We start from the raw sequence: 27,384 nt of genomic DNA, 5'->3' as shown, positions 1-27,384 counted from the left end.
GGTTTTATAGTGCTTTATTCTGAACAGTAATTAGGTAAACCAGTACTGAACACATGCAGCAGGCAGTCTTTAGACACAAGTGAAATCTGATTACCATGACTTCATATGGAATTTGGAGACGGGTAATTACAATGTTAATCTCACCCAAGCTGAAGTCCTTATTTCTTTCTCATGCCTCAGACATCATGTAATTGTATGGAGTCTCCTTAATGCTGAATCCAGAACTAGAAATTGCAGACAATCTGTGCATGAAAAGTGTGGCACTTCCAGTATAAATCCAACTGTTTTGTATCCTAGAATTGCATAATTTTTTTTTTCTCGGGATATATAGAACAGGACTCCTTGTAGCTGCAGTGAATTGGTCCCATCTTGTCTAAAGGGCAAAGAGTCAAAAAATTCCACACAGCAGAGTCCAATTTACAAACCAACATAGTTTACGCTGAAGACGTCTTCTGGGTAAACATTCTGTCACCATGGTTATTGCCTCTTGCATCCACAGGTCTTGGTGTAGCTGCTGTTTCACAGATGCTAGCCTGAATTGTCTAGCTAGGCTGCCGAACTTGGGCAGTGTTTCACTGGGCATTGGCAGGATTCAGCAGGGCACCCTGGACCACCAGGGTGTAGCCGGGTACAAGGAGAGGGCTGTCACACCAAATGTCCACATTTTCCCCTTCTAGGCAGTAGGAATCCACAGAGCATGGGTCACAAGGAAGAGTAGTTTGGCTAGGGAGCAGGAATGTAGCCCTTCCTCCCTGAGCCCTTTCCAACTCCTGGTCTACCTAAAACAGGCTCCCAGTTCACTTATTTGGGGAAAAAGATGTCATAGAACAAAATATATTCATTGCCAAAGCTGGCATACTTCTCAGTAAAAGTGTTCTTCACAGTTAGAATCCTTCAGCTTAAGGGGATGAAACATAAGATAAACTAGTCCTGCTGCATATGTAGAGTACATTGTATTACCCCACTCATATATGAAACTCCCGGATTTCCTTGCAGAGGTGGTAGTCAGGATGCCAAGCTTTATAGGAAAATGCACCACCATAAATGTAATTGTGCTTTTTCATAATGAATACACCCTGATTAAGGAGAACAGAATCGGCCTGAAAGAATCACATTACGGGTTTTGTTGTGCCTAAACAAAAAGATAAATGGATGGTCAGCTTTAAATTCATCTTTGTGTTGCAGAATCCGATATCCTGGTACCTCTAGTGACTCGCCACCTTGTTCATTTACTTCCAAAGAGACTTTATGGATGATTTTTGACATAACCACACCTTTGGTCTCACACATCTCGGAGAAATCGGATGCATTCTCATTGAAGACATTTGTCATTCCCAGGCTTTCCAGAAGTGGTTTCAGATCATAATCACCTTCCACGCTAAACTTTGGGAGAAATACATTCACTTTGGTGTTAGCCATCATGCTGGGATTGGTCCACTGTAATAATGTCTCTGGGGTGAGTGCCTTTTCCAGCTGAAGACATAAAGGAAAAATGGAAGTTACTGAGCAGTCCAATGAAAGAAGAAAAAAAAAAGATCATTCCTGACCTTCCCAGTCCTATCAAGCCCCCAGAAAGTAAAGTCCAAAAGGCGACCTTTGCTTTTGAATTCACAACTGTAGCATCCAGGGTTAAGTTACTCTCAGATGTACTGATGCAAATAAGACTTAATCCATAGAACACGCCGCTGGAGCAAGTCCATTTTACGTGCATGCTGCTACTCTTACCCCTCTACAAGCCTTTGACAGGCAATCACTTCAACCACCATGTGAAGGAACCTGAGAAAGACAATCCGTACTCAGGTTACACCCAGCCTAGTGGCAAATCCAAAGGTCTTGATCCCTGACCCTACAGAGTAATGAAATTGCTTGTATTTGGGACACAAAAAGACTCCAAATCCAGAGCCTGATCTCAGTCAAGCATGAAGCTGTTTGAGCAATTTTTTAAAAACTGGGAAGAGATGAGGTAGAATTTGGGCCTGTAACAAACTGCTAACAGGAAAGGCCTCTCTTGCATTTTCAGATATGAGTTCTGTAATTTACTCCTACATTAAAAAGTACCTTACAGCTGCAAAGGCAGACTCCTCCTGCCTTTACAATTTATGGCCAGTTGTAGCAAATTACAAAGGAGACTTGCATGATCATCTATCTCTTAATCCTTAAACTTTGAATAGGGGTGAAAGTATGTTCTAAAATTTTCAGAGAAATGACATAAGAAATAGTTGTTCTTCAGGAAAGGCCTTATTCATTTTCAAATTTATGTGCAATTGTAATAAAAAATGGCTCATTTTCAGGCACCTCTGCACAAAATTAAAATTAAGTGTAAGAACTCAGTAAAATAAATCATGGATACATGCCAACTGAAAAAAAATGAGGACACCAGAGTAAGTAATGTCAGCAGTACTGAGTACTCAGTAAGCATGACTTTCAGCACTTTACTATGGAAAGCATAAAAATCTTAAGATGAAAATTATTCTGGGAGTCCAGATTTTCAAATTGAAGCAGATTCCTAAAGTGCATCATGAGCACCTTCTGCACTTCATACTGTTCTCTGTGCGCACCCTACCTAAAACTCTTGTTCACAACCTCATGCTTGGCCACAGCAACAAACAATATCACAGACAGGAGATCAGGAACAGAGAAGCAGAATAAGAAGGTAAATTCACAGAAAAAATACTTTTTGTTTCCTTCTGTATAGCATCTGAATAAGAAAAACCTTCCCTAAGCATATGCCATTATAAGCAGGCTGTTTCCAGGGAAAGCATCATACCAATTATATTTTTTTATCTCACCTTCTCCAAGCCAGTGGTCTCATCTTCAATCTCTTTGGGCAGCATAATGAGCATGCTTACATGTTTGTTAAGGCATGGCAACTCAAGGATGGCAACATTTAATTCTTTTACATAGCCCAGGCAAAAAGTAGCTTCCAGATTCATCATTTGCACTGGTTTAGTTTCAGTCTGCAAAACACAGAGAAAACAATCAAGCATTTCTTTTAATTCACAAATAAGTTGGTGACGGAAAATTTGTAAGCTTGCATGGAATTGCTATGTTGAGTTACCATCAGAGGATTTGTTGGCTTTAACCTGGTAATTTAACCAGCTGTAAGAGACCCTGTTGCCTTTTTACAGTAGGAAGCTTTACAAAGAAAAGTGAAATAGAATTCTACTTAATACAACAGCAATATATAGGGGATGTGCCTTAAAAGAGAAATTTACCTAATATCAGTGGCCCTTTATGCTTATTTCACTGAGTGCTACAAACTATACTGTCTAAACAATTATACATTTTAATGCCAGTAAGTACCAAGTACTTGAACACATCTCAACCATGAAGGCCAAGCTGTTTATATGAATAATTGATATTTTCTTCAGGAGCTGAATCAAAAAAAGAAGAAATTTCAGGCTTACCTAAAGCCCATGTCTTTGCCTTTCATGAAGGAAACAAACCAAAACAGAACTATTTTATAAGGAAGATTTACAAACTGTACTGTTCATCTGGAAACATTTAAAATTCAAATGCTAAAATTTGAAATGTTATTTTTGAAAAATAGAAAAAGGAATTTGAGACATTTCCTTAATTTTGGTTTTGATTGTATAATTTTAAAACTTTTTTAGCCGAAACTGTTCCTGATGTGGTAATTTACGAGTATTTTCAATGAACCTGAAACTCCAACTTTCTCATGTGCATATATACATATGTATATATTTGGAGTATAATCTCTTTATCTCACAAATGTTGCCTAGCTTTATATTTTGGTTTAAAGCGGAATGTATGATCACAACATTCATCTCTGGTTACAGATTCCTGAAGGCAATAGCCGTAGGCGCTGCACACACTTGAACCTCATGGCTAAGCACAGCACCAAGGGCTGTAGTCCTCAACCTGACTGGAAAGAGGGAGATTGATGGGGCACCATCCCTGCAGTGGAAAGCACAGGGCCAGGCACATAAGGGGTATTCTTAAAGAAATCCCTCAGGTGTAGATGTTTCACTAGCTCTGTGACCATGAGAAATGCAATGTTTTGTGCTTCACCCCTACTGGGTTTGGGATGCAGCCTCTGGTACAGGCTGCAAGCTCTTGGAAGAAGCTACCCATGAGAGTGTGTATCTCCCTGTAGGCAATGTCTGCTTCTGATCACTTGTACTCAGCTCCTGTTGTCTAAATATACTAACAGGACAGTCTGCTTTTACGCTGGGCCTGACAGATATGAATGCACCAGCAAAGTTTTAAAACAACACAACACGTAAACGGTTTAGTGACCCTTGCAACAGCATATAGATAGCATTAGATAGGGTCTAAGAATCCTATATAAATATTTCTGATTTTCTATTGTTGGGTTTCCTTAGCTCAAAGTTTGCATTTTCTTGAGTGAAAACAGTACTTTTTAGTTTAATTTTTTTTTTTCAGAACATAACATACCTTGTTGACTTTAAAAGGACATTCTTTGATCTCTGCCTCTGGAAATTTCTTCATCCAATTTGTGATGAAATAAGCTGCATTAACGAGGAGGATCTGAGTCTGGTCACTTACACTGTCCTCATTCACAATATTCTCCATTTTGCCTGTGAACAGGTTTAAGACGGTTGTTAATACAACAATACATTATCAGTATATATGGTAACATTTCATTGAATTAAAAAAATCTGTGTCCTGAACCTCACAAATAAAATATATTAATTCTACTAGAAAATTCCAAAAAGAAGCACTGACTTAAAATTGCAGCTTAATGTTTGAAAACAGATTTAGGATCAAGGCAGATCTTCCAAATGACGGGTTTTCTTGGCTTACATAGCATGTTATCAAAACTACATTTACTCCTTTTGCTCAGTACCTTAAAGAATGTACTGAATTTTCAGTGAAATTCCCCAGGTTTCAGCAATAAAGTATTTGTCGTTTGGAGGGCAAGACTTGAAGGGCAGTTCCATATTAGCAGCCTCTCACTTCTAGACTGATACATGAGAATAAAATAACCAGAATAGCAAAAAATGTTGCTCTGGTTACAGTTCATAACCAAATACTGCTACAGATTTCAAAAAGAATATGGAAATGTTGCGTGCTTTACTCTGTTTTAGACCTGTGCAAGCATTGCCGTAAAAGACACTGAATTCAGAGCACAGTAGAGGCAAGTCCTGCCTTCATGCATGAATTGCACAGGGCGAGATAATTTCACATGGGCACCTGTGCCATCCCAGGAAAAGCCAGTCGTGGACCCACGTTTTCATATTTGCACCACACGAGGGCAACAGGCAGCAATAGACCCCAAAGATACCTGTGCCCAGGCTGCAAACAGGCTGGTCATGGGCCCTGGGTGATCTCCTGAGCCAGGGCCAGACCTCTGTCCCCAACAGACTGATCACTGAGGGGCATCTCCCATAACTCAGCCCCGTGGTTGGTGGCTCAGCAGCACGGCAGGAAAAATTCCTGCTGCCCCATTCCCACAAGAAGGCAGATAAGAAATGCACATCTGCTTGTGGCTTTCTGGCAAAAGCAGCCAAGCTAGTAATTAACAGCCTAAAATTCAGAGTTCAGCAAGTACTTCCCATCACAGTAAAATGTTTAAAGTAAACCAGGGCCTGGGTATTTGGTGTACCTATATCAGATGTTTGTGAAGCAACACAGCAAGGAGCTGTCATCCTCCCAAACTGTCTTGCTGCAGTCAAGTGTGAGCAGCTTTGCCCAAGGCTAATGCAAGGTCAGTCCCACATTTCCACCTTCAGAAGCGTTGCAGTATAATTCCAAAACAGGCTGACATTGCTAATCCTCATGAATCCAAATAGTAGCTCTAGTCTCCTTGCTTTCTCTATGTGTTTATTTCTAAAACCATTAATAAAGACGTGTCACAAAGACAAAGATCTCTTTCTCCAAAGAGGCAAACAGCACTCCCAAGGTTAAGCTGCACTCACCATCAGTTAGCTCTGAAAGAGATTTGTTGATCTTCTGCCGGGTTTCCTCAGGTTTTTCTTTGAAATCCACTAATTCCAGTTCAGATGGAAAAGGCCTCTTTGTGGAGTTGACAAAGTCCTGAAAGACACAAGGTACCAAAGTCATCCTAGGTTAAATGCCATCCCTGCTCTTTACAGTCTGCAACATCAGCATCCCAAGCCTCACCACAGGGTAGCTGGGGAGTTTATTATAAGTGACAGTGGATGACAACCAGGATGCACAGCTACATTCAGCCTGGAGCAGAGAAGGCTGCGTGGAGACCTCATAGCAGCCTTCAAGTATCTGAAGAGGGCCCATAGGGATGCTGGAGAGGGACTCTTCACTAGGGACTGTAGTGATAGGACAAGGGGTAATGGGTTAAAACTTAAACAGGGGAAGTTTAGATTGATATAAGGATATAAGAGATATAAGGAAGAAGTTCTTCACTGTGAGGGTGGTGAGGCACTGGAATGGGTTGCCCAGGGAAGTTGTGAATCCCTGGCAGTGTTCAAGGCCAGATTGGACAGAGCCTTTGGTGGCATGGTTTTGTGGGAGGTGTCCCTGCCCATGGAAGGTGGTTTAGAACTTGATGATCTTAAGGTCCTTTCCAACCCTAACTATTCTATGATTCTATGATTCAGCACATTGCTCCTAAGGTTGTCTTCAGTCCAGTGGTGTTACATCAGCGGCTAAAGTAACTTTGGTATTGCAGGAGTGACTACGTTGTCAGAGTTTGAAAGGATAAAACAATCCTCAATCCAGACCTGGGTAATAGAGGAGACTGAGATAAAGGCCACAGGCGGCTCATATCATGTCTCATCACCTGATGAGATGTTTATTGCTGTGGATAGGTACTGTGGATAGGTACTGGCCTTTGCTGTAGCAGAGACCGAACATCAGGCAATCTGATTCATAGAACCACAGAATGGTTTGGTTTGGAAGGGACCTTAAAGCTCATCCAGTTCCAACCCCTGACACTGCAGGGACACCTCACACTAGACCAGGTTACTCCAAGCCCAGTCCAGCCTGGCCTTGAACACTGCCAGGGATGGGGCCAGCCACAGCTTCTCTGGGCAACCTGTGCCAGTGCCTCACCACCCTCATAGTGAAGAATTTTTTCCTAATGTCTAATCTAAATCTACCCTCTTTCAGTTTAAAAACATTCCTATCAATATGATTATAAAATTATCAAATTATTACAGCACCATTTAAACATGTTGAATTTTCTGAAACACCGCTTTTAGGTTGGTGTTGTCTTTGCTTGGGGCCCTATTCAAAAGCAATTTAGGGGAAAAAAAAACAAAGCAAAACAGAACAAACCAAACAAACAAAACCCCCAACCAACCAACCAAAAAAACACCAGTGTTCTTCCCAGGTATTTGCAAGGTCCATAAGTTATAAGGCCAAACACCACTTTCTCTATTTGTGGTGTTTCCATAGCCAGGCTCCTGCCTCCTCAGACAGCTTGAGTAGTAATTACTTGGGTGTGTGAACTGGACACACACTTGGCCCACCAACTTCTTTTAAAACTCCTTTTTGCTCATAGTTACAAGGCAAAGACCTTGATGTGGCACAGAAGTTAGGTCACATTGAAAACCTACTGAGTTACTGACATAAAGCATATTAATGAAAGAATTAGAAGTGCTGTAATAGTTGCATAGCTTGGGGACAGGCAGAACACTCATCCGTCCTACAGACTTTCATGGCATCAGAGTATATTACATTGTTCATCATCTGAGTCTACCCAATTAACAGCCAAAAGTGAGAGAATTTTTTTTAAATAACATTGCAGTCTGATACCATAACCCACCAACATACTGGCCAAGCAGTTCATAGCACCAGGCTTTTCTGCAGTACTTACTGTGGTAGGATTAAGAGACTTGTCTACAAAGAGCCGTTTGACCATTTTCAGTGCAAAGAAAGAGCTGAGTTTGGAAACGTCTGAAGTTATTGTTTGAAACCCGAAAGAAACATCTTTGACATCTTTTAAATGGAGTACCTGTAAAATGAATACAATAAAACACTAAACATCTTTATTATTATCATTATCTAAATATTCCTAACAGCTTTGCAAAAAGTAATGCTTGTTTGTGACCAGAATTGTGGCTTTTTGTATTTAAGCTAACAACACAACCTCTCACTGTTCTTACTCAAAAATCATTTAATTGACATCCTCACATAAATCTAAAAATCTGATCCTAATAGAACTTTGACCAATTGCATTTCTTTCCTGTGAGCAGTCCAAGAAAATCAATAGAGCTGTTCATACTGGTGATGTGGCTTTCTCAATTGAAATGCTGTAGTATACAGTCATGTTTTCACCTAACTTATATTCCTGTTCAAAACCCTGGAGCTTTTAAGCCAGGTAAATGAGGGTCCCAGTTAGTCTCCTTTCTAGAAGTGGACTACACCTTTAAAAATGTTTAACAGATCATCAAGTTTTCTGGTTGCTGTGACTGATACATGACAGGGACTGTAGCGATAAGGCAAGGCAATGGGTTCAAACTTAAACAGAGAAAGTTTAGATTAGACATAAGGAAGATGCTCCTTACTGTGAGAGTGGTGAAGCTCTTGAACATGTTGCCCAGAGAACTGGTAAATGCTCCATACCTGGCAGTTTTCAAGGCCAGGTTGGCAACATGGTCTAGTGTGAGGCATCCCTGCCTGTGGCAGAGGGGGTTGGAACTAGGTGATCTTAAGGTCCTTTCCAACCCAAACCAGTCTGTGATTCTATGATCCTATGACATCATGTGATATTTCAGCAAAAAAAAAGATCAAATAAGTATGTCTGTTTTGGTAGACGAAGTATGAGCTGGAGGTAGGGCTTCTCACCCACACGTGGCCACCTCCCAGCTCCTGGGAATGACAAGTCCAGTTCTAGGATGTGCTGGGGTGACCTAAAACTTACTGCTTTTAGGCTCCAGAGGTGAGAGGTTTCTCCTGGTCTTGTTTGAAAATAACCCTGTAAATACGAATTGAATTCCTAATGTCTGCTATTACAGGATCTTTGATGGTGGCTGTTTCATTACAGGCAGCCTGCCCAACCCTTCTCATGTCTCCAACTCCCACATGAGGCATAGCAGGCACTAGCAACCTCCTTTTCCCTCTGTCCTTCACTACTGCTCTTTCTTCCTGAACACATCATATCTTCACAGACACAGCAAATTGCTGTTCTGCCTTAGCCACCCCTCTGTGTCCTTCCCTCTCCCTGCTCAGCAGGAGCAGAAGGAAATAAGCTCCCAAGTGTACAGCACCACACAGGTCTCATAGCCAAACTCCACAGTCATTTCCTCAGAAACAACTTTCTCCACTTGTTTCCTTTTCCTCCAACAGTTTTATTTCTTAGCATGTTACGTGCAGAAAGCTTCTGTGCCTGAAAATTATTTGGGGACAAAGCTACACTACTACTACTTCTTTACCCGGGAGAGCTTTCAGCACAAGTTTGTTAACTGATATTCCAGAGTAAGACTGCCAGTTTGGCTCCCTTTGTATCTAGTGTTTAAAAACCAAGTGTGAACTCAGGGGCAGGCAGAAGCTAGAACAGACATGAGAAACAGGAGATGTTACATTTTAAAACATACCAAGCTCTCCTGAGTATTTGCAGTCAGCACTTTTTATATACCACTTGAGAAACATGAAACATAAACGCATTTGTGTAACAGAGCTACATTTGTGGATGTGTATGCTAACTTATTATGGGATGGTTCAAAGCCAATTACAGACATAAGTGAAAACAAAATTAAGAGCAGATTAATATTTTGAAATCTCCCATTAAGAAGAAAATGCCTGAATTCTGAAATGGTGATGAAGCTGCAGGGGGCATCTAAATTTAAAAAAAATAATCAGAGTTAATTTAATTAAAAAGAAAAAACCCCCACAATGCTGTGTGTAAAAATCTGCAATGCCTAGAAGATCTTCATGGGTATATTGCTACGCAGGTCTGTGAATAACACAAAACTCATTGTAAACCTGTGGCATGAGTGAGAGCACAGAGGGCTGCAAGTGGGGCTCCCTTCAGTGAACGACAAGGTACAGAGAGGAATTCCCAATGGAGGGAAAATATATTCAAATATGTAGAATATCCATCAAAAGCAGGTGATCATTATCACACAAATGCAGATGGAATTTGCTTCTGATCCACCTTTAAGGAACTGCAGAAACCATGGGCACCCTCACCAGGATAAAAAGGAACTACGCAAACCTCTGCTTACACAGGGGCAGCAGAAGAGGCTGCAAGGCTGTCTCCCTGCACTTTAGAGAGACCCTGATAAACTGCCATACTGCATCATGGTGTTGGAAACAACTTCACCACCACAAGCTGCTTGTAACGAGAAACACTGCTGAAGTCGTGCCTTCTACTGCATCTGCCTCCTCTTAGCGGTATTGCAGAAGAAAGGGGAAATGTCAGTGACAGAGCTGCTAAGGATACTTGCTGCTGACAGACAATGGCAAAATTCTTTCCAATTCGATAAAGCTTAGTCTTTGCTGAAAAAGGAAAAAAGGAAAAAACAATTATCCAGAAAATTGAGTGATCTTGACTGTGACTTGCAGCCACAATCAACACCATGCTAAAAGGAGACAAAGCTTCAATGCAACTGTTGAGGATTCTGCCATGTCCACCTTGTACACAATTGAGAAAGCTCTTTCTTTATGCCAGATTTTCAACCTCTTTTTCTGTGTGGGTTTATGGAGTGGGGAAACTTCCTCGAATTTTGGAGGGACGGTTTGCAGCCTGACTTACACAGGAACCAGATGTCTAGTAGTATATTAATAAGAATAAATAAGAAAGCACTTCCAACTGCCATATAATTTTGCAGACACAGAGCAAAATGCTGACACCTTACCTGTTTCATTTGGTCTGCAGTATCACCTTTCGTAGCTTTATATGCCAGAGCCAGAGACGTTGAGGTACACAGTGGGGAAAATATAATATTGGCTGTTTTGTCCTTCTCACATAGTTTTTTGAACATATCAACTGCAAAGGCAGTGTTTGCTAGTTGCAGAGCATCCATTGTCATCCTGAAACAGAAAAGAGAAAAGAAAGATGACTCAGTGTAATTCTAGCTCCTGCTGTGGTGGGGCTGTGTCAGACCACTGAAAGAGGCTGGACACCAGCATGGGTCTGAGCAGCTTGAACCTTCAGGGAGAAGAGCGAAGGGCCTGACTGAGCCCACTCAGCTTTTGCCAACACACTGGCAGCTCCTGAGGTCTCATCCATATCCAGCCAAAGAAATGAGAGTGGTTCATTAACAGCCATCATCTTCAAGTGACAGATGGCAATCCCACGTATTACACGAGCCAGTATTGCCAGAAACACTCTGGGAAATCTGGGTAGGTCAGGGTGACCCACACACATGAGTCAAATTGGATCACATATGAATTTAATCTGTTTTTAATTGATACTCTTAGAATGTGTCGACTTATAAGGTACTTTGCCTATGCTCTGGGCTCTCCTGGCTCTCAGACAGGCCTTTAATAGTCTCATAATCGCTCCTGTTTCTTGCTTCATGGCTAATTGTTGATCATTGCTTTAGTTTTGGTACATGTCCTTCCTCTGAGGGATAATTCCTCATTCTCCCTAGCCTTGCTCGAAGTCTTCAGAAAGCTGTCTGGTCCTGTAGGTTGAGATTGTCCTAGAAACTTAAAGGAGGCCTCCTAAATAAATACTGCTGTGTGCTCACTCACTAATCACATTGTTTTAACCATAAATATTTTCCTAGTTGTTCCTAATAACTACAGTTGCCACAGGGCTGTTAGCTGATCTGTGCAGTCAGAAATGGGAAGGGTAGTGCCCAAGGGACAGCCGCTGCAGCCCATGTTCTGGGAAAGCCAGAGAATATTCCCATCTTCTAGACTGCTTTCACATACCTGAAATTGCACTTTGGTCTAAGCATGTTTGTGTAGGTTCAAGCTGACAAGGGTGAACCACAGAATTTCAGTCAATAGCACAAGTCTGGCTTTAGACCAGCAAGCACAAAAAGGACAACCCCTTTTGTCATAGTGAATTTGACACTACTCTGCTCTCAGTGTCATCTATCCCTAAAAAAAAAAAAGCAATCTGTTAAAACTGGTGTTAAACAGCTCCATCAAAGCTACTGTCAGAGACAGAAAGGAAATGGAAAAGATAAATATTTAGCATAAGATTTCACAGAGAACATAAAGGATATCTCCAGCATTTGCTCCCTTCAGAAAAAAATGGCAAAATAGTGGAATAAATATGGAGGGGTGATTTTAAAAGCTGTGTTCTTATCCAGACACATACCTATCCAGACACATACCTATCTACACTTGCATGTCAGGCTCTGACACTGAAGATCTAGGGGCCCTATTTTATCCTATCATGAAAAGGAAAGTCAGTTATTTCTTACATTGGTAGAAGGTTTGCTAATCTTTTGAGAAACACCTTAAGGACAGGGATTTCTCTCCAATAACTAAATACTGCAGTCTCACTTACTTACTTAGTTCATATAATTTACATCCTAGTCCAGGAAAGACCTTACTTTCCTGGGAGAAAGGAGAAGCAGAAAGGTATGAGAAGACAGAAAGGGGAAGAGGGAACATATGGGCAGGCAACTGTCTCCAGCAAGGTACCTTTCTTGACTGCTCCCGCTCCTCCCCATTTGGAAAGGCATTTTGAATTAGAACTGTCTCCTATTTGAGTGCATGTGTCATACTGCCCAAACGTAGCTGAACATCTGACACTACTGTACAGAGACACCATTGTGGTACTTGACAGTAGGGAATGACTTCCAAATAATCTGTGGTATTTAACATTTTTATGGGAGTAACAGAACTGGTGCACAATTTGCCTGTGACACAGTAGGGGGAAACACTTTTGATTTACTTGTAAGGCCTGTTTGATTAGAAAAGGCTTCTTATAACATAAATGTCTTTATTTTTATTTTAATTAACTTACAAATGTTCTTGCATCTATTTGGTAAGGCAACTGTTTTACTTGGCAGCTGGTTTGTTTTGGGCTAAGAGATGCAGTATAAAAGGCTACTGAAACGCATTGCACAATCTAATCAAGTAAAAAGCCACAAAGGTACTGGCATAAAACCAAGGCTCTTTAAATCCGCGTTTGAAAAGCACACCTAACCGGCACTGCACTCTTGCAAAATGTTCTGACTGTTGGTATTAGCAACAAACTGTTTGCTAACAAATTTCCTTCCACTGGGAAAAAAAAAATAAATGGGAATTTGTCTTGAAGAGGGGAAACATTAAATATATATCACTGAAGAAAGTTATCCCCACATAAAAATATAGAAGAGTATGCTTTGCAACATCTAGGGACCAGTAGCCTGGCAGTGCCCAGCAGCTGCTAGGTAAAGAGAGATTATCCATGTGAGATCCCATTTTACAGTGTCAGCAGGTAGTCATGCTGATGTCAGAGTGAGGCTCAGGAAACATATCTCAGAGATCTTATGTGTCTAAAGCACCAGCGCAGTACTGCAACCATCTACCTCATTTACGTAGTTGCAATTTATCATGCACAAAAGCAAATAATTACTGGAAAAGTGGGCTCAGCATGCACCATAAAGGACAACAGCTTTGGGCAGAACAGTGGCAAAAGTCAGTTAAAACAAATTTGAAGGACTGAGACTGCTGATGAGGGAGTAACTTGGAACAAGAGGCAAAGCAGCAATGTAACATCATCCTAGTTGCTCATCCCAGACATGCACTTCTGTGCCTCTGCATGTCTTAAATAAACTGACTTGCACAGGCTACCTATCTTATCTTCCCCATTAACTCAACCATTCACAATGAACACAGAATACATAATCCTTATCTCCTTTTCTCTTTCTCTGTCCTCCTCCCCAGCCCAAAATTTTGAGATTTGTGGCAAGTAGCAGCTTCCCAGGTATTTCTTACTGAGAACCTGGTGGAAAATTACCCAGGTAACAAAGAATGTGTCATTTGACATCTACCACCCTCAAGAAGTCAAACAATACAAAGAACATCACAACGCAGAATGAGGCATGTAGCTCATCTGAAAGAAATCTGACTTAAAGAATATAATTCTTTAGTGCTGGATGGCCTGATATTATTCTATTCAGGCCTCTGGATCTTCCTTACAGGCCAAAAATCAACATGCAATAATAACCACTTAAAAATACTTCTTGTCCTTTCTAGCTTAATATTGCAAATCCTATGCTGTCATTCTAACATTGGTATTTTCAGTTATACTGGCAAACCTAGGGTGATTTTCAGATGTGTTTGTGCTACCTGTGTTCTGCTTCCTTGAGTTGCAAGAGATTCAGAGTGAGAAAATAAAATAGGAAATTTTGCAAAACTGAATGAAACTCCTTTTCCTTATGCCAGTGAAAAGCTGTACCATAGCTTAAAACCTCTTCTGACCTCATTAGTAACGCTGATACCGCTCATGTTGGTTCATTTTCTACAAAGTTTCAGTGCTCCTTTTTCAGCGAGGAAAGCAGGAGGTACTTCGTGGTGAACCTTTCATTTACCTTTTGTTCATATATTAACTGCTGGTACTCTCAAAGCCTCTTTTGTTTGGAGTGAAACTATTCCTGGTAGTGGTAAAGCTCTCCATTCTCACAATTTCTTTCAGTGCTACCATTCAAATAATGCCCATTCATGGCATTTTGTTGGGAGAAAAGCTCAGTCCCACCCACCTTGAATGACGGGCTGGACAGAGAAGAATAATCTCTATATCACTTTTTTAATTCACCTGGTCAGCCAGTTTTTTATGCTCCAGTTATTTATGATGTATGATATTTAGGAGCTTATGATATTCATATTATTGAAAAAAAAAACTGTAGTAAACATTTCAAAATGTTAAATCTCACTAAAGACTTGTGCATCCCAAGCCTTGGGAGACCAGTAAAGCCAGTTCCAGTCAAGTAAGAAGGGCTGAAGCTCCCATCAAGAGGAAAGCCTATTAGCTACCCATTAACAGTCTTAGAAATTAGACCTAGCTCCTGAGTCAGTAATCACAGGGAACCCTCTAACAGGGAGGAGTAAAAAAACCCGAAAATGAAATTTCAGAAAGGCCTGCTGCATTGATTCTTGCCGAGTCCCTTCTTTCCCAGGAAAGCGGTTATGTCAGCATTTCCAGAGAGGCCTGCGGCACTGGGGCATCTTCTAAGCACAAGTAGCTTGTGATCCACCCAGCTTTTCTTGAAATTGTCACAGAGTTACAGAAGCACTTTCAGGTACAGAAGGGAGCCAAAAGGCTACTGAACCAGTTTGGAAAAACCTGATTTAAACATGTTTAAGACACCATTTTTGCTTAGTCACTCTCGAATGCAACAACAACAACAAACACTCCCCCCTCCCAAACCAAGAGGGAGGATTTGTTTACTACCTGCTTACTAAGAGAAAAGCTAAATATAGCTTATTTTTAAAAAATATAACCAGGAGAATAGGAATGTCTGTGTGGAAATGTCTGACAAGTCATTTTAACTTTATGGTAGGAATGCTAAAGCAGAACACGTATTTATTTCATTCTTGTCCTGGTTAAGCAGTCCTTCCAGGAGAAGTCACTTGTGACAGATATAGCATGGCCAGTGCTGGTCATTCAGTGCTGTGGGAGTGTTTTTGGTTTATAGCTCTGGAGCTGTGAGTGCCAGTGCTGTAGTCTCTCTAGTCCAAACAAACTTTCACTGTCTGAAACCGTATGAAACAAGATACATGCATGTTTCACAAATGAGGCATTCATACTTGAAATTAGCTTAAGCACTGAACATGACCCACTTTAGTTTTTATTCGGCAAACAGAAAATATAAAGGAAAAAAGGGACTTCTGTAAGCCTCTTCTTCTTCCTTCTATACACATGACAACTCTCTACCTGGCAGAACACCTGGCTATGCAACAAGGACACAATTTCCTCTGAACAGACATTTGTTTGAGGAACACAAGACATCAAACTGATGTGGGACTAGAACATCTTGTATGGCTGGGAAAAAGCACTGTCAGCAACATAGCAAGTAAAGTCACTCCAGGAAGGAAATCGGGATGAGCCACCACAATATGCTTTGTTATACCTCAATAGCCAGTGAATTCTTTAAACTAAATTGTCACACTGAAAATAAATTGGTAATTACTGGACCAAAGTTCCTGCCCTTCACTTTAAGCAAGTGTGGGTTAATCACTCGAGTTATAAAGCAAATGGAGTGCAGTGTACACACCTCTGCATAAAATGAAAGGAATACTCCTCTATAACAGAGACTTACAAGACAGTCCAAATGCTATTTTGACACATGGAGCATGTTTCATGGTATCATACACAATCTGTTTTTTCTGATATGGGGAAAGCCATTTGCAATAAACCACCATATTTTAATAATTTGTAATGCCCTCCACTGTCTCACCTGCCAGATCCTATTCACTTCTTCCAATAAATCTTTTCAGAGGGAAGACATATAGCATAGCAATGCAGCAATTCTGGGATGAAACCAAAACATTGCAGTTTAGGGAGGATCTTTGCTCCTTTCATTTCAGATGGTATCTTTTTGAATGAACTTCCTTATCCCACTCCCTCTACAACATTATGTTTCACTGTGAAGATTTTTTTAACTATTACTTAGGTGTGAACTAAAGTATCAGAAGAGGAAAAAAAGTTGTACTTACTTTGCAAAGCTATAATCCTGGTAAACAAGCCAATGGAATAGGTACAGCACGAAGAACTAGCTACCCGTGGTGAAACCTTGCTGAGCAGAAGACTGTCTTACCTTGCCTGCTCATTGACACCACTCCCACTTTACCAACCTTAATTTGTGCAGACACACACTCCCTCTCACTCTCTCTTTCTTCCCTCCCCCAGCCTTAATCATGCTTCATAGCAACTCCTGCATTGCAGGAGCGAAATGATTCACACCCGAGTTGTCTTTACCTGCCCAGCTACTGAAGACAACAACAAGCTCTGGCAGGAAAGAGCAGCCTTTGTGCATTGCCTTCAGCAAGCACAGTACAAAAGGCACCAAACAAGAATGAAGGAAGACTATGAAGGAGAGAATACAGAAGTGGATGAGCAAAACAGTACTCCAAATTACTTTGGAGTTTCCGCTATTTGCAGAAAAAAACTGCAATTGTGAAAAAGACACCCAGGCTAACAAACAAAACATGTAGGAGTGCACGGCTGAGCACCTCGCATCTGTATATGCATTAAGACAGTGCCTTAACTGTGTCTTTGTAAGGGGCACAGGTCTGTATTTGGTTGCCCTGAAAGCCCAAGGCCAGACTGGAGTTAACACTCCAGGAAAAATACCTGCCCTCTTTATTGCTGTAAAGCAAGAGCTTCCTCACACAGGCAGCCAGGTCTTCTGCAAGAGAGCAGCCTTTTCTGCTGTCTGTAGAAGCGGAAGGGGAGCAGAAAGTCCCATCCCTTCACCTGCGGGATGGGGACTCCTGGGTTCATGTTGTAAAGTTTCTTTTAAAGGCTGGACAATGGAAAAAACACTGCCAAGCTGGAGGTGTATAAACATCACCCACAATCAGGTAACTGCTCTGTGATGGCTGAGGTCAGGCACTATGTAGCTGTACTGAATCCTTCAGCCTGACCTAGTTACTGCTGAGAAATTAATTATTTCTGGTCGTGGTGCTACAAAACTAATAATCACTGCTGCAATTGTGATGCTTCAGATGAAGGAGTCCACACTGACACTGGTAACTGAACAGCTCAGAGGGAAGTCTTGCTTCCCCTGAGAATGGGTATTTTGGGCTTATTCGCTGTTGGAGGTAATGTTAAAATAGCTGTGACTTCCTGGTAGCTTCTTACTCATATTTATGAGAACTCCTGACATATGACTGTGTCTTACTTACAGCCCAGCCAGGAAGATGTGGAAAAGTAAAAGATGCTGACCTGAAAATTACAACATGCTTAACCTCAGGTAGTTGAGGTTTGCAAGGGACAAGAAATGAAGCCACCCTCCCAGTCCAGGAACACTCTCTCTTGGGCTGACTGAATAACAACTACTTGCATCAGCTTCCCTGTGTTCTGCATTTACCTTTCACTAAATTAGTCTTGTTCAGTTTAATCTCAAAGCATTTTCAAAACACACCTATTATGGCCTGTATTTCTATCACCAAGTAAAAAAAAAAAAAAAAAAAAAAAAATAGAATAAAACAAATAACAGGATTTTTCCTTATAAAAAAATCAGCCTGCTGTTAGTTGGACACCTATTGTGATATTATGTCAGAAAATAAGTTAAGTAAATCAGGGAAAAACAATGGGTGTGTGACATGGAACACTTTGAATATTAAAGCCTTGTAACACAGACAAGTCACAGTCAACTGACAAAGTAGTAACTCAGCTCTTGTCCTCTTGCAGGTCTTCAACAGCCCAAGGAAAAACGTGAAGCTGGACGCTGGGATCCAGCAGTTACATACATGTGTCTTCATCTATGAACTGGCAAGCTGAATGCACTTCATTGCAGAAGGCATGCAACCAGCCAGGTGACTCTCTTATTACTCAGCCTGCTTTCAGCCCTCTCTCCCCCAGCTCTCCCTGCCACTCCCTCTGAACACCTCCTAGGAACGCTGTCCCTACATGCTGCTGGAAGGGAACAAAAAACAGCCACCTTCTGTCCACTCTTAAGGCAAGCTCATTTGGGAGGAGGGAAACTCCTGCTGCTCAACAGCACATGGAGAACTATTCTATTTCAGAGACTCAAAGCATCCACTGTAGTGTTTTGTTTGTTTGTTTTTTCCTTCCCCAAACTCACTAATGTTCAGTGCATACTTGATTGCAATTAATGCTGTTATGCCCTGAAGACCACATGGGAAATCATCTACAAGTGGAAATGAATAATAAATATAATAAACTGGTGCATTCTTTCTATGCTGCCAGTCACGAAAGGTCTCCTAATCAAGTTACGGCTTTCACAGTAAGCTGTGGATCTTGCAAGGAAGCCAATGATAGGAGGTCATTTGTACATTTTATTTTGATTCAGTGACCTATAACTTTAACACAATTAGAAAAATTCAAAGGGTAAGATTGCAGAGTCTGTAAACAGGTACACACAGCAGCACTTCTAATATTCCCCACATAACATGAGTTCAGATTTCTTTTTAGCAACAGGAATAACTGATAGCCCAAATATTTTTAATTTTCATAAGAAATGCTATCAAAGATCAGACTGACAGTTACAAACCACAAGGTAATTTGAAATTAGAATAACACTTGCAATAATAAAGTGTTATTCTCTGGTTCCATTGAGAAAGACAACTGAACAGCAACAAGCTATCTCTATTTTCTCTTTCTTCCCAAGGTGTATGCCGTTACACATAAATGATGGTGTCACGTAGCAACACACTGATTCAACATGTATGGTAGCAACACAGTTTTCTTCAGATATGTCTGCTGACGTAGAAGTATTACTCACCAGTGATTACTTCTAACAACAGACTGGAAATTAATTTCTCATACCTACTTACTTACTTTTGTTTTTTTTTTAGTGAGGCTGTTCTGGACTGGGTTGTACATTTCATTGGGAAAAAAGCTAAAATAGGCAACCAAATACATGACAGCTTTCAGTGAGAACAAAGCCTTTAATCTGGTGATAAGAAATGAATGATCCCATGTTCTGGAATCAGGCTGTTAAGAATCTGACTACTTTCCCTAAAGGTATTGCTCCCAACACTTAGCACCAGGCATAATGCTTGGTGCAATACAAATAAATCAGCTTAACAGAGACAGATTTGACTGACTACTTGGAAGAGCCTGTGAAGGAGCCTCCTAATATGACCAGGAAATCAAAGTATAAGGGGAAATACATACATATAAAAGAGACAAGAAAAACCATGGCACATTACTCTGAAACTTCATCTTTTCCCCACTACAAAGACTAAGATCAACTCCTGTGAAACAAAAGCAGAGAGACAATGCTGTGGATTAATCACTTCTCACTAAAACTTCTGTGATCCGCTCTGTCCAGGACAATAAAATTTCAAACCCATCCCTGTGTGCACTGCTGGTTCAGGGTGCCATCTCATGGGGACACAGTTAATATTCTTTTTCCCTTGTCACCAATGCCGGCAGTTACTGCACCATCTTCCTTTGCCAGGCTGGAACTATGAGTCAACATCACCTGCCTTAATGTCTGTTCCAGAAAAAATGCAAACATTCTCACATTTGTCATGTTTCCTTAGTCTTCTCTTTTTCTTCCCATGTAATGATATTTCCAAATCTTTGAAGTACCACTCCCTAGTATTCACAAAATCATAGAATGGTTTGGGTTGGAAGGACCTTAAAGTTCATCCAGTTCCAGCCCCCTGCCACAGGCAGGGACATCTTCCAACTAGACCAGGTTGCTTCAAGCCCAGTCCAGCCTGGCCTTGAACACTGCCAGGGATGGGTCAGCCACAGCTTCTCAGGGCAACCTGTGCCAGTGCCTCATCACCCTCACAGTAAAGAACTTCTTTCTAATATCTAATCTAAATCTGCCATCTTGCAGTTGAAAGCTTGTCCTACCCCTTGTCCTATCTCTACATGCTCTTGTACACAGTCTCTCTCCAAATTTATTGTAGGCCCCCTTCAGATACTGGAAGGCTGCTATAAGGTCTCCCATGAGCCGCCTTCTTCTCCAGGCTGAACAGCCACAACTCTCTCAGCCTGTCTTCATAGAAGAGATGGATTGTTTAGGTGAATGGATTCACCTGATTGAAAACACCGTACTATGGGAGTACTGCTACTGAGGATGCTTTCTCTACATATCCAGTCTGTTGTGCTCAAGTATAGATCCGTGGAGGACCTCAACTACTGAATTATGTCAGCATAATAATCCATCAGTAAATTCCTAACTGAGCATTGGAGCAATTTTAGAATTGTCATCCTTCACCTAACAAAATAAAATCTGTATTGGGATAGGACTGCCCCTGTGACTGGATCACGGTGGGAACTCTAATGAGAGAGGAGATCATATTGACATAAGCTAAATTAGCAGACATACCTTTCCCAAGAGGAGTAAAGGGACCAAGCAGCCCTCTCCCTCAGACACCAGACTAGTTTTAACTCAGGGCTTCAGTTTCTGGAAGGGGTTACATGACCTTCACTGCCTTCTAGTAGACCTGGACTCTTGACAGACAGCTTCCCTCCCAGCTTTGTGTTTGTATTACTCCCTTAAGTGGGTATGAGAACTAGGGATACCCCCACACCCCCACCGCCCTTTCTTTTACCTACAGTCATCAGTAGATGAGTCACTCTCTTCTGTAATCCCAGTAGTTGTGTGACTGTACGATTAATGCAAGCCAAGGCACACACTTTCCCAGAGTTGCTCAGTGCAGTTTCATAGCCTGAATATATGTGTATTACAGGAAAATAAAGGCTTAGAAACAATATTTGCTAAAGATTTCACTGGAAATGGAAACAGAAATTCGGCCTTCACAGGCTGAATTTTCTCCTGTTGTCTGCTTTCAGTGGAGGATGGAGTGAAGGACTTTGTTTATCCCTGAATGCAGCTAAGATGAGGTGTGAACATGTTAATTCTTGCTTCTCCTGTTGGTATTTGGCAGACCTATGAAGGAACACACCCTGCAAGTTTTCTGTATGATCAGGAAACTATAGAAGTTATAGCTGCAAACCATCTTGACTTCCAGATGTAAAATTTAGAAATAATAGCCTAAAACCCCAGCTAACATGAACTGATTAGTGCCCATGATAGCAAGGGAGCTATTTCCATGCAGAGCAGTAGCAGGACTACTACCAGTAACGCAGGACTATTAGATTGGCATCACAAAACGCATAGAAAAGAATATTGTATTAGCCTATAATAAGGAAAATATATTCTATATTTTACAAAATAAAGTGTTAGGACTTGATAATAGAATGCTTCCTTTTCACTTTCCTAGTTACATTTACCCAGACGACAGGCAACCTATGGAAAAGTAGCTTTCTTCAGTCATTTTGAGATCTAATGCTCCCATTAAGCTCTATGGGGAAATTTCAGAGGATACTGCATGTATATCCCAGCAAGCTAACAAACTTATTAGCACAATAACATTAACATTTATATAATAGGAGTAGGACATAAAGATGTAGTTAGGTCTACAGAAATTTGTGGTAATGCAAATACCTATCCATCTGTCTATCTAAGGTCAGGATTCAAAGCCCACTGTGAAGGTGGCTATTGACTTCAGTGGATTTTGAGTAAAAGAAGGCAACAGACTTGTTAGCGAGAATCGTATTGAAAGGTGTGGAAAAGGTGTTGTGCATGTGGAAGGATTACAGACAGCTCATGACAGAGTAATAGCCTGGTTCAAAGAACTTCCTGCATAAGATGAAAATTACTCTGAGTGGCTTGGATGAAGAGAAAGTTAAATGACTTCTCTATCCTGTTTCTGCTACTTTCCTTGTAAGACCTAATTAAAAGGCTTAGGAATTAAAAGAGGAATTAAAATTTAGAGGGATCCAGGAAGGAAATGCTAGCCCAGAAATGTAGTGCAGGCTAGACTGCAGTAGCTACACAGCTTGATACTCCTAGTACAGCTGCTGGCCTTTGGTGGTTTTGGGACTTCTTGTGCTCCCCTGAGCTTGCATAAGTGAGAGATGCAACAGCAAGTGTCTTATCACTGTGATGCTCATCCCCCAGTACACCACCATTGCATCTCCCATATTGTGGAAAGGGGGAACATATTGGTTGGAAGACACGTTGGATGGCCCAAATTCTTCCTACCCTCCTGTGAATTACAGAACTGTGAGACTTCAGATCTGAAGCAGAGGGGATTTTTAGACTCTCACTTCTTAAAACACTATTTTGAAGAAAATTACAAGACAAACCACCATTCAGAAGAAAAACTATTTGAAGGAGCTGGAGCATGGCCTAATCCCAGAACACGTCTCTTATCCTTTATTTCCTCATTCATTCTGACTACAAGACATTTAGTGATGTTGCAAATACTGCTCCCTACAGTCACACAGGAAAAAAACACTTTGAATTTAGCATGAGAATGAAGTCTGCTGGAAACCTCAGATGTAGCACATCAGTTTTAAAATGTATTCATGCAGTGTGACTCTCTGCTTTGCAACAGCTAAATTCAGTTATTCTGCTGCATATTGGAACTGCAAAAGTTATTCCCCCATCATCTGTGTAGAGGAGCTTGGTAATACTTTTAAAAGCACATACTTGAACAGAACTGCTTTTCTGCTTCTCACTGCCTAACAATTTAGATTCCTGGAAGCCTGGCAACAGTAAACACTACAGGCTTTCTATTGCACAGGAGAGCAAATTCCCAGAAAGAAAAACTGGGTCAACTCACAGATTTGTGTCTTTTTAAGACAGTGAGACACAAACTGTGACAAGCAGCTGGCTTGAACCTTTGCATAACATGGGCTGTAGAACCTGATCTACCGACTTAATGAGACCCATGATTTCTCTTTGGATTATAGCATATATTTTTAAAAAATATGGCAGTGATTAAAAAGAGACCCCAGATGATGAGAGTGTCTACACTATCCTTAGGAGCTGTTCAGAGATTCTACAGGTCATCAAAGTATTAAATGAAGGCAACACGAAATAATCCAAAATGCACAATCCAAGCTTGAAGCTTTCTGAACTCAAAGAAGCATTGGCTGTGGGACATCTTTCAATGTTTTTAATAATAAAATCTCTGAAGTGAGTCGGGCTGTGAACCTGCTAAATGCTGTGACTGTGGAAACATTTCAAGGAAAAATGCAGCCACACCAAACTCAACAATGCATAGCACATAATCATATATGGGTGGCTAGGAGTTGGCAGCTCCAGCTGGCAAAATTGGGTATCTTAAATGTACATGAGTCAAACAATACAGCCCTGAAGCCACATCTGCTCAACAGTGCATTAAGTCATCACTGAAGAGATTTTACTCCATTTAATTCATTTAATCTCAATGAGTTAGCAAGACCTAACATACAAAATGCTATGCAGAGAAGACATAGGTGAAATGTTTATCCTTGGCCTGTATACAGAACGCCATGCAGTTCCTATGTGGTGAGTTTATGATGAGGAAAGCCCCACCAGAAATCACCGGATTTATGCTGTATAGGGAAAAATATTACCCTTGAAGATAACACAGGCAAAACTAAGAAAAATAATCAAGCCATGTGATGAGATACAGATTCTGAAGACCACTTACTCCTCAAAAAAACAGTCCTTCAAGATTTGCACCAAAGCTCACCCTTGCTTTGAGTACCATAGACGTAACACGGCTTTATTTTGGCTTCAGTCTTTCTGGTCCTGAGTACAGCTTTAACTCTTTTCCTCCTGGGCACCATAGCTATACAACACCCTCTCTGCACCTCAAGTCCTGAGTGCATTAAAAATAATGGCTCTTAGGATACAGCTCTCTTCCACCATGCTGGTGTGGTTTCAGTGCTATTAAAGTGGTTATAGATGGCAGCTACCCACCCAGGAATACCAAAGCAGCAGTACTCCAAAAGGCACTATGTTAGAGGCAAACACATTCCCAATGACAACTGGTGGCTTGGATCTCTTAGAACAGCGGTGCTCCTGCTTTTGAGGCCCTCATGTTTCCCGGTGCTGCGGGGGAGGCTTCAGACTGTGCAGGCCACACAGCCAGACTGACAGCCTGTGCTCAGCACAGCTTCACCACACATCCTTTGGAGGTCCAATCTCAGGTGCATGAGCTCTCTGTGTTTACACCAAACTAGATCAAGGTAACACAATGGGATTTGGACAACCTGAATTTTACTTGCTAGCTTTGTTACTGACAGCCTTTGTTACCTAGGTCACAGTGATCTTTCTGCATAGTTTCACCAGGTAGAAAAATACAAAAAACCAGAGGTTATATTTTCTTACCTTTCCTCTCTGCCTTGCCTGTTTTCAGTTACGTTCTCTGAGACAGTGATTTCTCTTAATTGCTCAGCTCTCATGTCATCTAGGTAATACTGAAGCCTCACTCTGATACTAATATTAGTCATCTCTAGCCACCTCTCAGCTGATGTAATGGAGGAAAATCACAGCTATGAGGCCTGGCTGTACTGCAGACATGACTTATTTTATATCCATCTATCCTTGGCCCAAGGTGTCCACACAGCATGTAATGTGGACGCCTTCCTTCCATACCAAGAGATGGCAGCAGGAAGTGTTCTCCACAGTAGCTTACTCAGCCTTAACATGGAAGATCATACATGCCTGTGCCACTCACCTGAAGTCACAGCAATGTGAGTAACAGTGCCCCAGGGAATTAAGAGATGGACTTGGCTGAGGCCAATAGGTACCTATATTAACATCTTTAAAACACTTTATTTTCATTACACTTTGTTGTACACCATCATTGTGATACGGATTCTTAGAATATGGTAACACAGGAACTTCTGTACAGGGAAGTGTCAGATAATGTGACTGTATTTGTTCCAAAAACTGAAGTAATATCCTTTCTGTGACAATTCATTAGATTCTCAGGAATTAATTTTGATGTTATTACTCAGCATTCAGCCAGTCTTTCCTCAGGCAAAACTAGCTGCAAGGTGCAATTATAGTAGGAATACTGTATGAGTAAGACTTAAGCAACAAGTGCAAGATTTAGCCTGTTATCTGTATACATAGGTGCCTTCTCTTTTTTATTTGCTTTCTTTTAAATTTCATTCACATTTGCAGAAACCAGATGGGTTTTGTGGAGTTTCAGAAGCTAGTTCAGTGCTATTGGGGTGGCATTTGCTACTTACACGCTTGTGACATACTGTTTTAGGCCTTTAGATCTAAAAGCTAAATACAACATTACAGATTTGAAAATCATAGGTACAGGTGACACAGCCAGGAATATTAGTGACAGGAATGTATCTGACAATATGCTGTTACACAAATCAGAATGAGAAGGTAAAGACAGAAGGGAAATTGAATCCCCAAGGAAGTAGTGTGGTTTTTTTTTAAAAAGGAGGTTAAAAGTAGACCAAGATGGCATAATTAACAGTAAAAGTGTAAAAAAGGATGGGTTTGCCTCACGCTTTGAAGACGTAATAAGAAAGAAGCAGTTACATGTGATTTAAGCCACAGAGCTTCTTGAGCACTTCAGACCATGGATGCTCTCATTGAATCCTGCTGCCAATGAAGCTATAAGTTTCCTTTAGACATCATCAGCTCTCCCATCACTTGGCCAATTTCAGTTGTCTTTTGTGACAAATGCAATAAACCATATTTTCTGAATAATCTCTCTTTACCATCTCACTTCCCAAAGCCTGATTACATGACTTTATCTTTGGGAAATCACATCTTCTCACATTTGCAATCGAGCTAAGAAAAATGGCTGTTTCCAACCATGCCTAAAACTCAAACAAAGCATCCTCCAGTATGCGGGTATATGAAGTCACCAAAATAATCTGCCAACCAGATGGCTTGAGGAAAAGATTGCCACAACCTTCCCGATATGGGGGTCACTGTGGGGGTGCCTTTTATACTCTGCCCAGAACAGGCAGCCTACCAACAGTATCAAACAGGTTCACTGAACTATCATATTAGAAAACAAAATCAAGAAGTGACACTGAAATTCATAAGTGTACTTACTAATCTATAACTACCTCTACAGGCAAATCTCTAATTTACAACTACCTCTATCTCTAGCTCACCACATGTACTTGAAAGGAGGATGCAGTGAGGAGGTGGCTGGTCTCTTTTGCCAAGTAACAGGACATCAGGTAACGGCCTCAAGCTTCACCAGGGGAGGTTTAGATTGGATATTAGGAAAAAATTCTCCATTGAAAGGGTGATCAGGCATTGGAACAGGCTGCCCAGGGAAGTGTTGGGATCACTATTCCTGGAAGAGTTCAAAAAACATGTAGATGAGGCCCTTAGTGACATGGTTTAGTGGTGGTCTTGGCAGTCCTGGAGTAATGGTTGGACTTTATGATCTTACAGGTCTTTTCCAACCTAGCTGATTCCATGATTCTATGATGCCAAGTCAAACTCACATTGTAGTCACTTGGAGGTAGTTGGAAGAATGAGGTTTATTAATCTGGTGAAATTTCCCAGATATTCTTTTTTTCGCCCTAAAGGAATGACAGCAGCACAGGGAAGCATATAGCGCTCACTTAGGAGAGGTTCACACAGCCACACAGCAAGGGAACTTCGCAAAACTGGTTTATCATTTGCTACATGTTCTGCATCACTTCCTCCTTCATATTCTGTGGGCATCGCACCTTACCCGAGTGTTATTACTAACACACGGGTGAGCAACACCCGATTGCTCATCACCGTGCCCATTAAGAGCTGGTTCTGCCACTAAAAGCATTCAGAACTTGGGCTGTGCAAAAGACAGCACCATTGAGGGCACCAAACCGCGGGAGAGGCACAGCAGAGGGGCCAGAAACTTCCCTAAACAAAGCAGAATTAATTCCACCCCCAAACCAGCAACAGCCTTTTAACGCTTTACTGGACCAACGCACACAGCAACACTACCCTACAACGCTAGGCAAGGGGTACGCATGCGCGTAATGCTCCCCGTGGCAGGGCAGAGCTACCCGGACGCGCGGTGCGGCGCATGTCATGACGCTAGGGGAGTGCCCGGAAG

The 27,384-nt window shown here is 41.3% G+C and overlaps 1 protein-coding gene across 2 annotated transcripts; it reads right to left on the bottom strand.

Annotated features, from left to right (window-relative positions):
- On the bottom strand, positions 1–27,211 carry SERPINB5 (serpin family B member 5). Of its 2 annotated transcripts, none has more exons than XM_061449329.1 (7): positions 27,019–27,211; positions 10,767–10,941; positions 7,784–7,921; positions 5,904–6,021; positions 4,420–4,562; positions 2,790–2,957; positions 1–1,473 (listed from the first exon to the last, which is right to left on the bottom strand). In XM_061449329.1, the coding sequence occupies exons 1-7, from the start codon at positions 27,075–27,077 to the stop codon at positions 1,081–1,083; spliced, it is 1,194 nt and encodes a 397-aa protein (XP_061305313.1). In that variant the 5' UTR covers positions 27,078–27,211; the 3' UTR covers positions 1–1,080. The 2 variants fall into 2 exon arrangements, with proteins under 2 accessions (XP_061305313.1, XP_061305314.1); XM_061449330.1 differs by lacking the exon at positions 27,019–27,211 and adding an exon at positions 16,516–16,638.
- Positions 27,212–27,384: the final 173 nt, after the last annotated feature.

Source organism: Pezoporus flaviventris, unplaced genomic scaffold (assembly GCF_033815535.1).
Source record: "Pezoporus flaviventris isolate CSIRO_AGI_PZ_B2104156 unplaced genomic scaffold, CSIRO_AGI_Pfla_v1 ptg000007l, whole genome shotgun sequence".
Classification (NCBI taxonomy): Eukaryota; Metazoa; Chordata; class Aves; order Psittaciformes; family Psittacidae; genus Pezoporus; species Pezoporus flaviventris.
Note: the sequence above shows the minus strand (reverse complement) of the source record. Positions and strands in the feature narration are given on the sequence as shown.

Bases quoted from the DNA above. Each gene is read 5' to 3' on its own strand.
- SERPINB5 (XM_061449329.1), bottom strand. From the start codon at position 27,077: ATGGGCACGGTGATGAGCAATCGGGTGTTGCTCACCCGTGTGTTAGTA. The intron at 6,022-7,783 runs GTAAGTACTGCA...TGTGTCTTTCAG, and splicing joins AGTCTCTTAATCCTACCACA to GACTTTGTCAACTCCACAAA. The intron at 4,563-5,903 runs GTGAGTGCAGCT...ACCTGTTCACAG, and splicing joins TCTTTCAGAGCTAACTGATG to GCAAAATGGAGAATATTGTG.